Here is a 14,901-nt window from a genome sequence, read left to right on the forward strand (position 1 = left end):
GGTGTAGGTTATCTACTTTGTGCATACCACTTGTACAGCAGGACTTGGATCAAACAGCATCAACAAATTATTACTTCACCAAAAAACACAGATATGGTAACTTCAGGGTATATAGAAAACCAAAGCATAAAACATAAAAAATCAAAACGGTTTAATATTTAGCTAGACACATTTTTATTTTTATTTTGAGAAAAAAAAATAAAAAAATGGAGAACAAAAACTAGACCAAATGCATTTCAGGTCACCCCATCAAGGAGGGGAAGACCTTCTGGATTCTCCCTGTTTCTTTGTACGCAACTGCCAGAGATGGTAAAATAGTTCTTGATTTTGTATCCAAAATGCCTAGTTTGAATAGTTCAGACAGGCTGAAAAATCACGAGACAAAAGGAGATCAAAAACCAAAACTAGAACAAACCTGAAAGTTTCAGGATCATTTGGATTTCCAAAAAGTGAATGCTTCCACTGTGTTCCTTCTGCATCATTAAAGCATTTGACAACATCTATCTGCAAATCAGCAAGCATGAACAATCATGAACTCAAGATAGGCATGAAACAGCTTAAGCATCGAAACCCTTGAGAATGCTAACAATCAAGTCCAATTTACTACTGAATGATGTTAGAAGCATTATCATTAGATCTGTTGGAAATCATTTACAAATCCTCTTTCCTCAATCATTTCTAATCAGTAAATGGCTCTAAGAGATCAGAGATGCTTATTTTGACACATAGAATTTTCCTAAAATAGTTCGTTAATGCAACTTGCTTTTTGAGAAGAGTCTCCCATGATTCTGGATCCTTACAGAAGTTTCAAGGGAAAATAAAATGGCTATCGTTCAGAGCATCGACTCTTCAACAAAAGAGAATAAGGTCCAGAAAGCAGCATCAAATTGAAAGAAGCAGCAAAAAGTAACAGGATATGCGCCTACTGCATTTTGCTGACAGGTGAAGATATTTTCAGTGTCAGTTTACAAGCATCCTATACTTTCAGTCTTACCTGGATAGCAACTCTAGCAGAAAATTTGACTAGTCCTTCTTCAGTTAGTTTCTCAGAGGCACTTTTCCCTCGGATGCCCTTGGTAATAAGCTTAGTAGACTCTCCTGCTTTATGTCGTGCTGACAAGCCTTCCTCGAAATGCATCTACATCACAAATGAAGACTAAGCAGACGACACAGGAGTAGGTGTACAAGTTAGCAACTAAAACCACACAGAAGGTGATATAATTAAAGATTCACAAAGTAGAAACGTGACATAAGAGATGAATGTAATCCCTGCATAGGGAAAGAGGAGAGGATCTAAAGATGCAGATAAAGAGTATGGACGCAGCATATGTACTAGCAATGCAATAGACAAATAGCAAAAGAGAAAGCAACTTGTGATAATTCACAAGAAGAAATATGTTTCCGACGCGATTGAGATGCCAGTGACTATCACGTTGTGTATATCCTGTGTCATTTATGTCAAGCAATTATCTCAAACTACTTACCCATGCATATATTCAATTATTGGTCTAACTGATGTATAAATACCATAATTTATACTCTTTTAATATCCATGTACTTTCTGTATTTGTATACTATAGACAGAAAAAGATATAGGTGGATTAATTCTCAAAAAAATAAGAAGATATAGGTAAATACGATTTTTTTGAAAGAATTCTTAGTAAGCCCACATTGCTGATATTACTTTATCTAACATAATAATTAAATACATTCTAATTAATGTGCTATACATAATAACAGAATAGATAACTATATTCTCAGAAATATAATATAATAAACAACTATATATAAGCACAGTACACACACGATTTATATATATATATAACCAAGCAAAAACCTTTATTTACACAATTAGATATTATGAGCCTAATAAGGTCTTTCTGTGGGGAAAAAAAAAAGCGTCAAAGCATAAGGAAACAAGTTATGCAGATTGCTTGTCATCCTAGAGTTTCAAACAAATTCCACCACCTAATCATATTGACTGCACTACTGCTATATCAATTATACTTTAGTTGTTACTCAATCATAGTTGATGACACCCATCACTGGGTATCACATAACTGTATTTTGAAATGTTTACCTCATACAACTATTCAGAGGGCACAAATAAATCTATCAAGGACGCTTTCTTATTATTTCGTTGATATGTTTGTCATATGGAGAAAATCTATTCTATGGTCCCAAGACCAAAGAAATTATGTCTGTTACATTTAGAAATAATAAATAAGTGCTTAAGTTGCTCCCATCCTTTAAGAATTTTCGTTTTTCTTTGTTGATTAATGATCTATTATTAAATGAAGTGCAATTTATAGAAATATCACATATACTTTATTACCCTTGAAGTTACAATTACAATAAAAAAATAGAGGTTCCATCACTTCGTGAGTAATCCAATTCAAGGAGCAACCAGCCATCATTCACAAGGCAGCTGAGGAACATCAAGTGGCTAGTGTCAAATTCACATCTTTTCCTATTGGAATATGACTGCATTTCTTGCATTAGAGACCCTCCCACTGTTAACTTAACTGTGCCTTAGCCAGTTTTTGTTGGCTTTCCTAAGAATGAAACTTAGGACAGAGAGTAACGAGAGCAAAGCTCTCAAGCTTAGGATACGTAAAACTAATAATTCATTGGTGACCATGAACACCATCTATAATTCAGATGTGCAATAGAACAAGTTCTTAAAATGGACTGACCTTGGCATTCTCCAAGTGTCTTATAGCTTCTTCTTGAGAAGAAGAGTTCATAAACAATTGTATACAACAAAGCCCAGCTGCCACATGATCCTTCTTTATCACCTGATCATCAAGCAATTTTCAAATACACAAGAAGAGACATGGCATTAGTAGAGACACAAAATGGAAGAAAATTGACTAAGCCAACCTATCATAGAATATGTTAAAGACTTGACCAAACTCAGTTGCAATCCAGCAGAGATTAACATATAAGAAAAGGCAGGCATAAGAATGTCTAAAATTTGATCAAGCTCCTCTTTCCATGGCCATTGAAACATCGCACTTCAATTTAATGGATAGAGTGGAGCGCGGAGGGAAGGATGAACTAGTTATATAAATGTGACGAGAAATCAAAGACATCCAGAATCTTTGAATTGGTAGCTAGCTAGTCCAGCAAGTAGATGCTTCAATGTTATGTAGAGGTCTTAGACAAGGAGACGCTATGTCACTTTTTTTGTTCCTACTGACTATGGAGGATCTGACCACATGTTCAGAACAACAAAAGTAAATGGTTAGGTAAAGGGATTCAGTGCTCAGATAGGGAGGGGTGATGATCTGGATATCACACATCTTTTCTATGCAGATGATGCCTTGGTTTTCTGTGAAGCAGAAGTGGAACAAATCAGACACTTATGAGTAATCCTAACAATATTTGAGGGCATCTTGGAGCTTCAGGTTAATTGGTCGAAAAGTTTTCTCTTCCCAATTAATAAGGTAGACAATTTACAAAGTCTAGCTAAGAATCTGGGATGTCAAATAGCTTCTCTTCCTACAAAGTACCTGGGATTGCCTCTAGGGGACAAAAACAAGGAGTTGGAAGTATGGAGTGAGGTGATGGACAGATGTAAGAAAAGGCTCTCAATATGGAAAAGTCAGTACCTATTATTGGGGGTAGGTTGACTCTCATCAAGTCAACTTTAGATGGGCTACGTACGTACATGATGAGTCTATTTACAATACCCAAGAGCATTAAGAAGAGAATCAGCATAATGAGAAGATCCTTCATTTGGCAAGGGAACAAAGAAAAGAGAGGCAACAACCTGGTGAAATGGGAGATACTCACTTTGACCAGAAAACAAGGTGGCCTTGGCATGAGAAATCTTAGCTTCCAGAATAATTGTTTGCTACAAAAATGGCTATAGAGATTTTGTTCAGAAGATAGAGCCTTATGGAGAAGATTCATAACAGGGAAATGTGGCTTGTTTAGCCAATGGACTACTGAGGAGGTGATGGGGTCATTTGGATGCAGTGTGTGGAAGAATTAGAAGGTTCTGGCCACAGTTCAATAACAATAGCTATATTAGTGCGGGCAATGGCCTGAAAACAGATTTGTGGGATGAAATCTGGAAAGGAGATGATAGCCTGAAGAACTTATTCCCAAACCTCTACGCCATGAGCTTACAAAGATCTGCTACTGTTGCTCAAGTATGGAGCCAACAAGGGTGGAACTTAGTGTTCAGGAGGGCTCTGAATGACTGGGAAATTGAGGATGTGGCCAGGCTACTAGAGGTGCTAAACACCCCACCAGACATATCTCAAAGAAAGGACAAACCAATTTGGCAACTACAAAGCAAAGGAATGTTCACAGTTAAATCTTGCTAATTGAGGATGAATGTTCTGTTTTTTTTCTTTTTTTGAAACTGGTAACTTTAATTGAGGATGAATGTTATCAGTCAGTGACTGACAAATAGCCTTGGAAGCTAGTGTAGAAGACAAGAAGCCCATTAAAAGTGACATGTTTTGCCTGGTTTGTCATAAGAAAAGCTTGCCTTACTCACGAGGCATTACAAAAAAAGATGCAATTTTGCTCAAGATGCTTCATGTGTGAGCAGAAAGCACAAGTAAATAGTCATTTGCTCCTTTAGTAAAGCTGCTTCAAAATTGTGTAATATGTTTGTGTATAATAGGGGTTAGCTCGGTGATGCCAAAGACAACCATGGAGCTCTTAAATAGCTGGACAGGAATTGGCAACAAAGGGAAAAGTGAAGACTGGTGGAAGACTATCCCAGACTGTATATGGTACTCTATGGAAAGAAAGGATTGCTAGGTGTTCTGAAGGACAAAAAGATAGTTTTCAGAAGATAAAAATGAAATGCTCAAGTATTTTGTTTTTTTGGTGTAGGCAAGATTTGGTATGTAAAAGCATAGAGATAGTTGATTTTATACGAAACTTGTAACTCAGTATATCTTTTTGACGGTGTGCCCACCACCCTGTGGGATGTGAGTTTCCTTTTGAGTGTTTTGTGAATACAAAGTTACCTTTATCTCAAATGCATGTTGAAAGTAATGTCCTTCACCTTTTTCTGTCTCACTTAGTTGTAATTAAGGTCTAAAGGTTAGAGAGCATCAAAGCCATAAGACTCCTGGAGTGAAGTTTGTGGGAAAACAAAAAGATAGGGCTTCTTAAATTTTATGAGAAAACTTGGATCAAGAAACCAGCTATACAGTAAAGAAGTCGCTAAAGATATAATAAAAAATAAGTGCACTCTCTCTATCAGTTTAATCTAGATACATGGGTCACGGTCACACAATTTAACAGAAGTTATACATTAAAACCAGTGTTGTCAAAGGTGTGCTTAAGCCCTAAAGTGATGCTCAAAACACACTGAGCGTTTCGCCTCGCTTAATGTGCACTTTAGTGTCGTCATGAAGGCTCTAAGACATACTTTTCCCAACAAACGAGTATTGCCTGAAGAGGCTTCACTAAACAATTGATGTTTCACTTTACCATTATTTTTATTTTTTCAATTTCATTGTCCATATATTTGTTGCTCGTACTTATAATTATTAGCCTTGGACTAAACATATATATATCTGTATTTTTTCTCCATTTGCACCATTTTTCATTAAATCCCACACTTTATTTACGCTTGAAGGCCCAAGAGACCTTGGAGTTTTTTGCGCTTTTCTCTTTTGATAACACTGATTAGAACTGAAAAAATCATTCAGAGAATTCTGGAGTGAAGCTTGTGAAAAAAGGAAGCGTTGAGCTTCTTGAGGTTTACCGAGGAACCCAAACTAAGAAACTAGCTATACTGGAACCTAAACATGAAATCGAAGAATTTGGACTTCTCTTTTTTTTTTTTGGATTAAGAGCTGAAGCATTCCTTTAAAACTGTGAGTAATAAGTCAGAGCAGAGAGGCAGTCCACTCTTAGTCAAAATTTCATAGTGTATCTGATGAAATGGATAGATTTCACTAGCCTTATAATTTTTGCCATCTCCATCGATTAAAGGTCTATAATGCCAAAGGTACATGTAAAGAAATTTAACATCAGATTAGACGCCGGGTCACCGTTGCTTCACATTTTAAAGAAAGAGTTCAAAGGAAAAGATTGTGGAATACCTGAAACTTGTATAAATAATTGAAATGCTTGTGAGTTTCACAATAAGTACAGATGCGAGAAAGTGCTGCAGTTGTATGTTTGTTCACTGATGGATCTAGTGATGTTATATTTGAAGTTCTTCCTGACAATACTTCCTCCAAAACAGACATGGCCCCATAAGCAATGCACAATTCACACAATAGATCAAGGGTCCCATAATCTGTAGCCAAAGGATCTTGTCGTTGAGGGGAAGAAGACGAAGTGACAACGCCCAATGAAGATGGTTGAGGAGGTGGAGGAACAGAATTGGGAGGGAAAAATAACAAGCAAGCATCCTTGTAATGGCCATGTCGAAACATGAAATCAAACAGATGTTGGCGAGCATACTGCATTTTAAAGTGTAATACATCAGTGGTAACACAGACATCAAGTAGTGAGCATGCTTCACTGCTCTTACATGGAACAAGTGAAGAATTGCAATATCAATAAGCTGAAGACCAATATTAAGAGATGAAGAGAAAAAAATAAAAGAGGTGGTGGGGTGAGGAAGAACTAAACATAAAGCATTTAACGTTTAGGGCGTGCTCACATCCTAGATGAAGGAAATAACTCATTCAATTTTCACAGACAATATCCCCCCCCCCCCTTCAATATATAAGAGATGCTTCCTATATTAGCAAGAGCCCACATTTTTATTATGCAATACAACTTTTAACAAGTTTGAAGAACGTGAAACAATTCTATAACTAACTATGGTTTTCCCAATTGGTACCAAATAACTATAAATTTAGTACTTATAACATCAAAATGGATTTAACAAAACTACTATAAAAAATACCAATCCCAATATTAAACATCACCAAAAAAGAGTTTCAACAAGTTCACAGAAAGACAACATCAATTGCATAATTGAACTTTAATTTTCAATTTATCAGCCATGATAACGAATTAATTTGCAGCATTCAAATTCATATTCAATTGCTTTATTAACTATGATGAGAATATCCTCAATTGCAATGATTTGATTTTCATTTTCCATCCAAATTTATAAGTCAAAAATCGAAAAAGAAGGAGAAGGAAAAATCATTAATTGGAAAAGAATAGGGGTAGCAGAGAAGTAGAAGAGAGAACGAGAAGAGGACTCAAACATCCTAACAAGAAAGAGTCATCTTAGACCAAAAACAAGGAAAAAGAAGCAAATCAAGAGAAGCTAAGAGACATTAGTAGTAGAAGGTGTAGCAAATCAGAAAAGGAGAACATGATAAAGAAATATTAAAGGATACCTAGAGTGAGTCTAGTGCATGTATACCAAAAAAAATATTTATTTATTTTTAGAAGGGAAAGAAACTGTACTAGCTTTATATGATTTCAAAATTAACGTGACATCTATTCTGAACAAATTTCTTTACTTTTCTTCACTACTAACTGCTATTTCCATGCTCCATTTCCAAACTAAATACTCCCTCCGTTTCAAAAAGAATGATCTCCTTTCCTTTTTAGTCTGTTTAAAAAAGAATGACCTCTTTCTTTTTTTGGTAACATTTTAATTTTAGCTTTCCACGCATGTTTAAGGCCACAAAATTAAAGAGCAATTTTGTACATTTAACATAATTTTAATTTAGGACCACAAGATTCAAAAGTCTTCTTTATTTTCTTAAACTCCGTGCCAAGTCAAACTAGACCATTCTTTGTGAAACGGAGGGAGTATAATATTCTTTGACGCTATTCTCTCTCAAACACCAGGAAAGTCAACCCACGATAACTGAAAAGGCTCCAAACTTCTTGAATTAAATGATAAAGAAGGCTTGTATGAAAATAACATAAAATATAAAAATAAGAACCTAGCATTCATAATTGACAAACTAAGAAACCATGCAGTCATTGGGTAATTAAGTATATATAGTGCAAATGCATGTAAGATATTGAAGGGAATAACAAATGATCAAATTGCTACAAGTAATACTCCAATATAACAAATAGACACAGATGCTTCTTTATGCTTATCGAGATATAAATTGAGTAAAGGATCTTGAATAAAAACAAATAGGGTTATCCCAAAGTGTGCTTGTCGTAGGTAAAATTTAAAACTTACATCTTGAAAATAACTGATGCATTCAGCATATCTAACACTGTCCAAGTTGCTCTTAGGTTCTTCTTCAAAGTATGTACTGTTGGAAAAATTGTCATTGAAAGCTTCTAAAAAAAACTTGAGTCTCTCTCCCCGTGCAAATTTGGATGGTAGGAATAACACATTGAGATAGGAATCAGCAGAAAGAGAATCATCTAAAATGGCCGGTGCACTTCGAGCCAGATGCTCATACCTTGCATTGTTGCCAGGAAAATCAAGACAAGAATATAACCTTAATAGTGAAGGTAAACATCCCAATAGAGAAATGAGCTGAATAATGCATTTTGTGTGTATCTCACTCAGAGCAAAGAGTGACAAAAGACAAGAACTTAAAGTAATTGACTAAATTTCTTTTTTTTTTTTTTTTGATGAAGTAAAGTTTCATTGTTTGCATCAAGACGATGCAAAAAGATAGTATAAGGATATTGCAATTGAGCTCACAAACAAAGAAGTTAGCACTTAGCTCCTTAAACAGAGGCGGCTATTTTAAAAACCAGGGAGCTAATAAAATGCAAAAATATATCAGGGGAATCCACAGGGGTTACATTGAACCAACTAAATAAATACAAGAGACATCACGCCTTGACAAAATGATTTGGAGTTGATACACCATCAAAGCATCTTATATTCCTTTCTGTCTGTAAAGGGATCTTCTTATTGACTAAGTTACGCTACAAAGGATAGTGTTTTTCAAAAGAGAGGTGAGGGAAGTTTGCAATTCAAAACAAAATATTTAAACAAGGGACAAGATGGTCATCTCCAAATCACTTAAAATCTGTTCTCCAATCTATGGTCTACAAAATCTACTGTACTATGCCAGAAACCAGTCAGTACACTGCCCTAACAGGATGAAAACCAGATATTATTCAAACATGAAATGGTTAACAATCAGAACTAGTATGAAACCACCAGTTGGAACATAGCAGAGATTAAAATTGGGTAAATTGTAACAGACAAGAAGGAAGTGCTTTAAAATTGCAGAGGGGAACAGCCAAACCATTCAGAAGTTAGACATTCTAGGTTGAATTCTATGATCGCCAAGTTAAATAGAAACAAGACCTATCACCATACCTCTTCCCCAGCAGAAAAAAGAAAAAATACAAAAGAAAAGGGAAAACAAAATGTAAAATGGTTGGCTCCATTGTGTCAGCAACTGATTTTCCTTGTAAAAATATAGCCCAAAAACAGAAGACATACCTAAAATGTCATTGATAAAAGTAATAAACAGTATTGATGTTTGGGCATAAAACACCGATATACAAGTAGTAGACCAAAAAGTAAAACCTACAAAAGATATGGTTTTCTACGAACGTCACACTATCTTATAAGCTAAGAGGAACTTCATGGGTGCACCAATAGAAAATAAGAGATAAGAGGCTACTCCTTAATGGTACAAATTCATCTCTAGGCTTTCAAAAGCACTCCTATTTCTTCCTCTCCACACGATCCACATAAGTGCTAGTGGAGCCACGATCTATGTTCTTCGTCTTCTCCTATTTCTTACTATTCATATCATTGAATAAAAAATCACACCAAAACTAAATTTGATGTTGGGTTTAAATATTATCTATGTAGAGTGTAGTTCTCAAAGAGTATGATCATCCAACCAGAATCCTTTAGACGATTGGTAGGAATAAAATAGCTCAAGACAAGATAAATCCCTAGAGCCATTGACAATCCGCATTGCACAAGTTCTAACACCCCCCCGCACGTGAAACCTGATTCAATGGCATACATGTGGACTGAAGTCTGAAGACTTCTTTCTCTATTTTTTTCGAGTGAGAAGACTACAGTGGTTCATAATGGGCTGAAATGTGTGACTGGAGCATAGAGAGCATGCTTGAAAAGCCAGTGAATGAGCTTTGAGCAGAATGAAAGACCCGACAAACTCGGTGGTTCTAGAACAGATTTAATCGCTCGATGGGCTGAACTTAGAGAAAGGCACAAAGCAGCTCAACTGATTGTTTTGAGAGTGGAGCCTAGAGGGAAAAGATTGTGAAATTGTCCTACCATAGTTAGAGATCAAATACAACGTAAAAGAATCAGAGACTCCAACCCCAAACGTTAATGCAATGTATGGAGTAGCTCAGTGCATTATAAAATACAAAATCCCTTTAGAAACCCTTGCAAAATAACTCTAGGATGCTATTTAACAGTGCCATCTTGAAAATATAGCAGTAGCCTCCTAACTGTTGCTGATTGGCTTTAAAACAACCTAAGAAAAAGAATAGATCTAACTGCATGCATATAGGAAAGATCAGAACCAGCATTTGCAGATATGATGTCTCATGTGTTCCTTGTACTAAATCATCAACATATACAGTACAAAACTTGTTACTATCTTACATGGACCGAACAGATGAAACATCCACTGGTGGACCTCCTTCAATGGTGCCAATAATCTCCATTACAACAGTTGCAGCGTCACCCTTGTATAATTGAAGTGCTTGCCTAAACATTGTCAAAAGGTTAAAAAAGTACGAGATAAGAAATCAAAAATAGGTTTTTATTGGAGGTTGACAAAGAATAGGAAATAATATTATTTTTACATACTTAAATTTAACACGAGCTTGCGTGTAGCGCTCCATCCTAATCAGAGCATGCCCCCATGCTTTCCACACAGGGAAAACATCAATCTGAGAGTAAGTTTGCCAATTAGAACTACTTTATGGTGCAAAGAGGACAATCATGCACATAGAACGTCTTTCTTATACTACCTTACACTTCTTGCAAGTGTAAACAGCCATGCTGTATTTCTCGTCTAGAATTAATCTATTCCGAAGATGCTCAGATGACTCTTTATCAGCGATATCATCAAGTGAGGCAGCTACTCCGAAACCCAAAAGACTTTGCAGCAATTCAGCACGTACTAGCCACATCTCAGCTTGTCCCAGTACTTCAGACAGCTCATCTGTCAATTGACTACCCACACTAGAGCTGCCAGCATCAGAAGATGCATCATCTGCATCCCGACTTCTTTCCAAATTACTAGACAAGTCAGTGCTTCCAGAAATCTTTCTAAGAAGGGATTTAGCAAAAAACAGGCCCTACAAGATCAAAGCTCAACATATTACTGCACAATTTCATCAGTAATTTGATTTAGTCTACACTGAGAGCAAAGTAGATACCTGAACAAAAGTTTCTGTGGCATGATAAGCTCGGCCAATAGTTTCCATAGTTGCATTCTCAGGTATCTTTTGGGAGCTTAATACACTTTTCATCTGGCCTATACACAAGTCCAAAGCACCTTTGGCAGATGCACTCTCATCCGAACACATTGAAAGCAGGGCCTAAATTCCAAAGTATAAATAATTAAGAACTTTAAAACAAAACGAAGCAGTTGAATTGGTGTGTTTTAGAGTGCATAACACAATTAAGAATAAACAGGAACAAGTGCAATTCAAGGAGTGAATTCGGCTTTCATGACATGGAAAATTAGTGCCACATTTTCTAAAATAAAGAGGAGTGATGTCATAAAAGTATCCAAGTCTTGTATGTCAAACTATCCTCAATCCCAACTTCACATCCATCCGTTATGGTCCAGCAAAAACATATTCATCTTCAGTTAACAGAGACAAACGAACCACCTCAAAGCTAGCGCCAGGTATGGTCCAGCAAAAACATATTGATCAGAAAGAAAAAAATGTATACCTTGAAAAGAGTTATATCCGGGGTACTTTCATACCGATGAGAAGAACGGACAGCTTCATCCTTCTTTGGGTCACCTGTGAGCATCCACATCTCAGCAATTGCAACAGCAGGCAGCCGTTCTTGCCCATCTGCAGAAAATAATGTAACACGGTCTTCCTGAATGGAAGTAGTTGGCTCCCAAGCCACCCTCTCTGATTGCATTACTCCAGAGCTCTTTCTCTTCCTATCCTTGGCTGTACCTTTATCTCCAGTTTGGACCCAAGAAAATGCTCTGCGGGCTTCTTTTTGAAAATTACTAAGGCTACTAGTGAATGATGACCTTGTGGGTGTTCCCAATTTTGTCTTCTGTCTTGCTCTTGGAGTTGAAATTAAAATCCTTGGGTCCCTGGAAGGAGAACTAATGCTGACAGCAATAGCTTTGGCAGCATATATCAGAATCATATTGTTGTCTCTCAAGGAGGGGAATTCCTTAAGTATCTGCAAGGAAAAAAACAAGACCACATCAAAGAAAATGACAAGAAAAAACTAACATTCTCTAAGCTTAAAACTTATTACCAGAGAAGCAGATTGAAGTTGTTTTCTCATCAGCAAAACCTCTAGAATCAAATGAGGGTGCTCGTGTAGCGGAGAGCATTTTTGCTGCAACGGTAACGGCAAAGCAGCCAGAACACGTAATCCTAATGCCCAAGAGTTGAGCCTGGAAACTTCCAACTCGGATAAATTATTATCTCTTCTTTTGAGGAAAAAGTGAACCTTCAGAGAATAAAAATAAAATAAAAAATACACTAAAGGAATTGGTAAATTGGAAGGAGAATTTTAAAATTCTGATAGCAATCAATTCCAGAGCAACTCGAATAAAGAATGTTTTAGGAAGAAATGTCATTACGAGAAGCTGCTTTGATCGAAGGTTGGGCAAAAGCTGCATTGCACTCATTGCAACAGGTAAAGCATCTGCAGTATCACGTAAAGAAGAAAGAAAACGTGAAGCTTCTGCAGGGCCTCCACCGTTTAAAGGATCTGCAGTGAGAAGCTTCACAAGTTGACGCCCCTGCAGCTCTCTGCGCAGTTCAATAGATAGCCCTTCACTTTCAGCAACTTTTAAAGCAGCAGAAACAGCTCCCTTCTCAGCTAATCTAAGGGCAAGACCTTCAGGATCTTCTTTACACTTAGACTCCACCTAAAATTCAAAGTCCCACATGAGATGCAAAGGTGAAATCAAACACTGGGAAAGTAAAAGGAGAACTCTAAAAACACAAACGTGATTGTGATCTTAGAATTACCCTAAACCCAACCATAAAAAAGAAGGAAGGAGCTAATAACCTCTAGCCAGCTGTGGAAGCGGTTATCTGCACTTAATATATGGCTGTACCTCAGGAGAGCTTGTCTCATCTGAACAACCTAGTTGTACCATCAATGCATTAAGAGAAAAGATATAAAGTTAGCATACCAAGTACATATATATAAAAAGCACACAAAAACCAATGCCTAGCAATAGCAATAAGTGTGAGCTTAAAAAACCATGGAACTCACATACCTCATCTTTAATAGGATCATTTTTGAGCAAGTGGCAGCTGCACATAGTGAGAACATCCAAAGCAGCATCTAGTTCCCATCTATGCAAATATCTGGAGACCCAAAAAGATAGAGCTGAGCTTTCTAAATATCAAACTTCCAGAGTAACACCCAATCTGTGCAATAGTCTAAGTTAAAATAAATTAATTAATTAATCAATGGAACAAAATAAAATGCAAAGCAGCAGAAACATCTGCTCTTGACATAGGTTATAAGGAGGCTGGCACTAAGGCCCCCTATTGATTTTTTAAATATTATTAGAGGTCTGAGACGAACCCCACACAAATACAAGGTGAATTTGCTCTCCACCCCAAACACATAAAAACAATTGACTATGCTACAGTTATTTATCAAAGCAAGGGTATCTCACTTTAGAGAAGCAAAGGAAATAGAGAAATATTTGTTAAGTTGGAAAACTTGGGGACTTGGAGAAAGAAGGTGGCTACGCTCTAGATTCCAGAGCAGGGTAACTTTCTGATAAGTTCTTGTAGTCCTTGATTTCAGGTTTGTTTTTCTATTTATTTCTTTTTTATGACGGTGGTGTCCGGGTAAGTTTGCACGCCGAACACTTTTTCACCAGATATCTGATATCTTCTACCAGCACAAACATTAGGTAACTCTGGCCACCAAGGCTTAGACAAATGAGAAGAAGGTTTGCCTTTTTCAATACCGAGAAAGGTAACAATATTATAAATCTTAAGCACACAGGATGTGCTTGAAGCCATAATTACAAGTTCAAAACAAATAAAAGTATGTATCCTTGTTCTTTTTTTCTTTCTTTTTTTTTTGGAAACTGATAACTTAGTATATATTGATAGGGACCGATCAATACATGGGTTGTACCGGAGCAACATTTACAAGAAAATCCAAATCATGTTACCCTATGTCTATAATGAATCTACCACATCAATAATAGATACAGGATCATTAGACCAAATCTGAAAATTACACCAAATATACAGAATGAAAATACGATTTAACTTGATATGTTCTATACTATTCTCTACATTCTCAAAACACCTAGCATTCCTCTCCTTCCAAATTGTCCATCATACGCTGGCAAGTATGATTCTCCATGTTGAGAATATCTTTGACTAATAAAAGTGTGCTCTGTAACAGTTTTAGTGTTTAGATGAGATGGTCACACACTTCAACATGGTATCATGGTATCAGAGCAGGCAGAGGTCCTGGGATCGAATCTCACCGCCACCCAAAGAATTTCCATGTGCTTGACCAATGAAAAAGCGTGTTGAGAATATCATTAACTAATAAAAGTATGTTCTCTAACAACTTAAGCTTTTAGATGAGATGGTCATACACTTCAACACTCCACCTACTTCTATTCTTTGCATGAATCTCAGCTTCTTTACAGATTTGAAGAGTCTCTGTAACCTTTCTTGGCATAGATCAGGAAAAGCCTTTAGGTTTAGGAATAACCTTCAAAGCTGACTTGTGGCCTTGCAGTGAAGGAACCAATGTCTTACAGTTTC

General features: G+C 36.6%; 1 protein-coding gene across 3 annotated transcripts in view; it reads right to left on the reverse strand.

The window, feature by feature from the left end:
• LOC125838816 (uncharacterized) overlaps positions 1-14,901 on the reverse strand; it is a 70,193-nt gene that overhangs the window by 5,733 nt on the left and 49,559 nt on the right. For all 3 annotated transcript variants that reach the window (XR_007443613.1, XM_049517844.1, XM_049517845.1), the window contains 14 exons: positions 13,374-13,464; positions 13,160-13,237; positions 12,726-13,016; positions 12,395-12,592; positions 11,840-12,316; positions 11,317-11,478; positions 10,906-11,235; positions 10,742-10,824; positions 10,535-10,639; positions 8,153-8,381; positions 6,081-6,446; positions 2,697-2,798; positions 995-1,138; positions 416-504 (listed from right to left, as the gene is read on the reverse strand). Coding sequence is in view for 2 of the 3 variants with exons in the window: in XM_049517844.1 (XP_049373801.1) it covers positions 416-504; positions 995-1,138; positions 2,697-2,798; positions 6,081-6,446; positions 8,153-8,381; positions 10,535-10,639; positions 10,742-10,824; positions 10,906-11,235; positions 11,317-11,478; positions 11,840-12,316; positions 12,395-12,592; positions 12,726-13,016; positions 13,160-13,237; positions 13,374-13,464 (2,745 nt within the window). In the remaining variant the exon portion in view is untranslated. The remainder of the gene's footprint in view (positions 1-415; positions 505-994; positions 1,139-2,696; positions 2,799-6,080; positions 6,447-8,152; positions 8,382-10,534; positions 10,640-10,741; positions 10,825-10,905; positions 11,236-11,316; positions 11,479-11,839; positions 12,317-12,394; positions 12,593-12,725; positions 13,017-13,159; positions 13,238-13,373; positions 13,465-14,901) is intronic.

This window comes from Solanum verrucosum, unplaced genomic scaffold, assembly GCF_900185275.1.
Source record: "Solanum verrucosum unplaced genomic scaffold, falcon-dt-bn FXZP01000182.1, whole genome shotgun sequence".
NCBI lineage: Eukaryota > Viridiplantae > Streptophyta > Magnoliopsida > Solanales > Solanaceae > Solanum > Solanum verrucosum.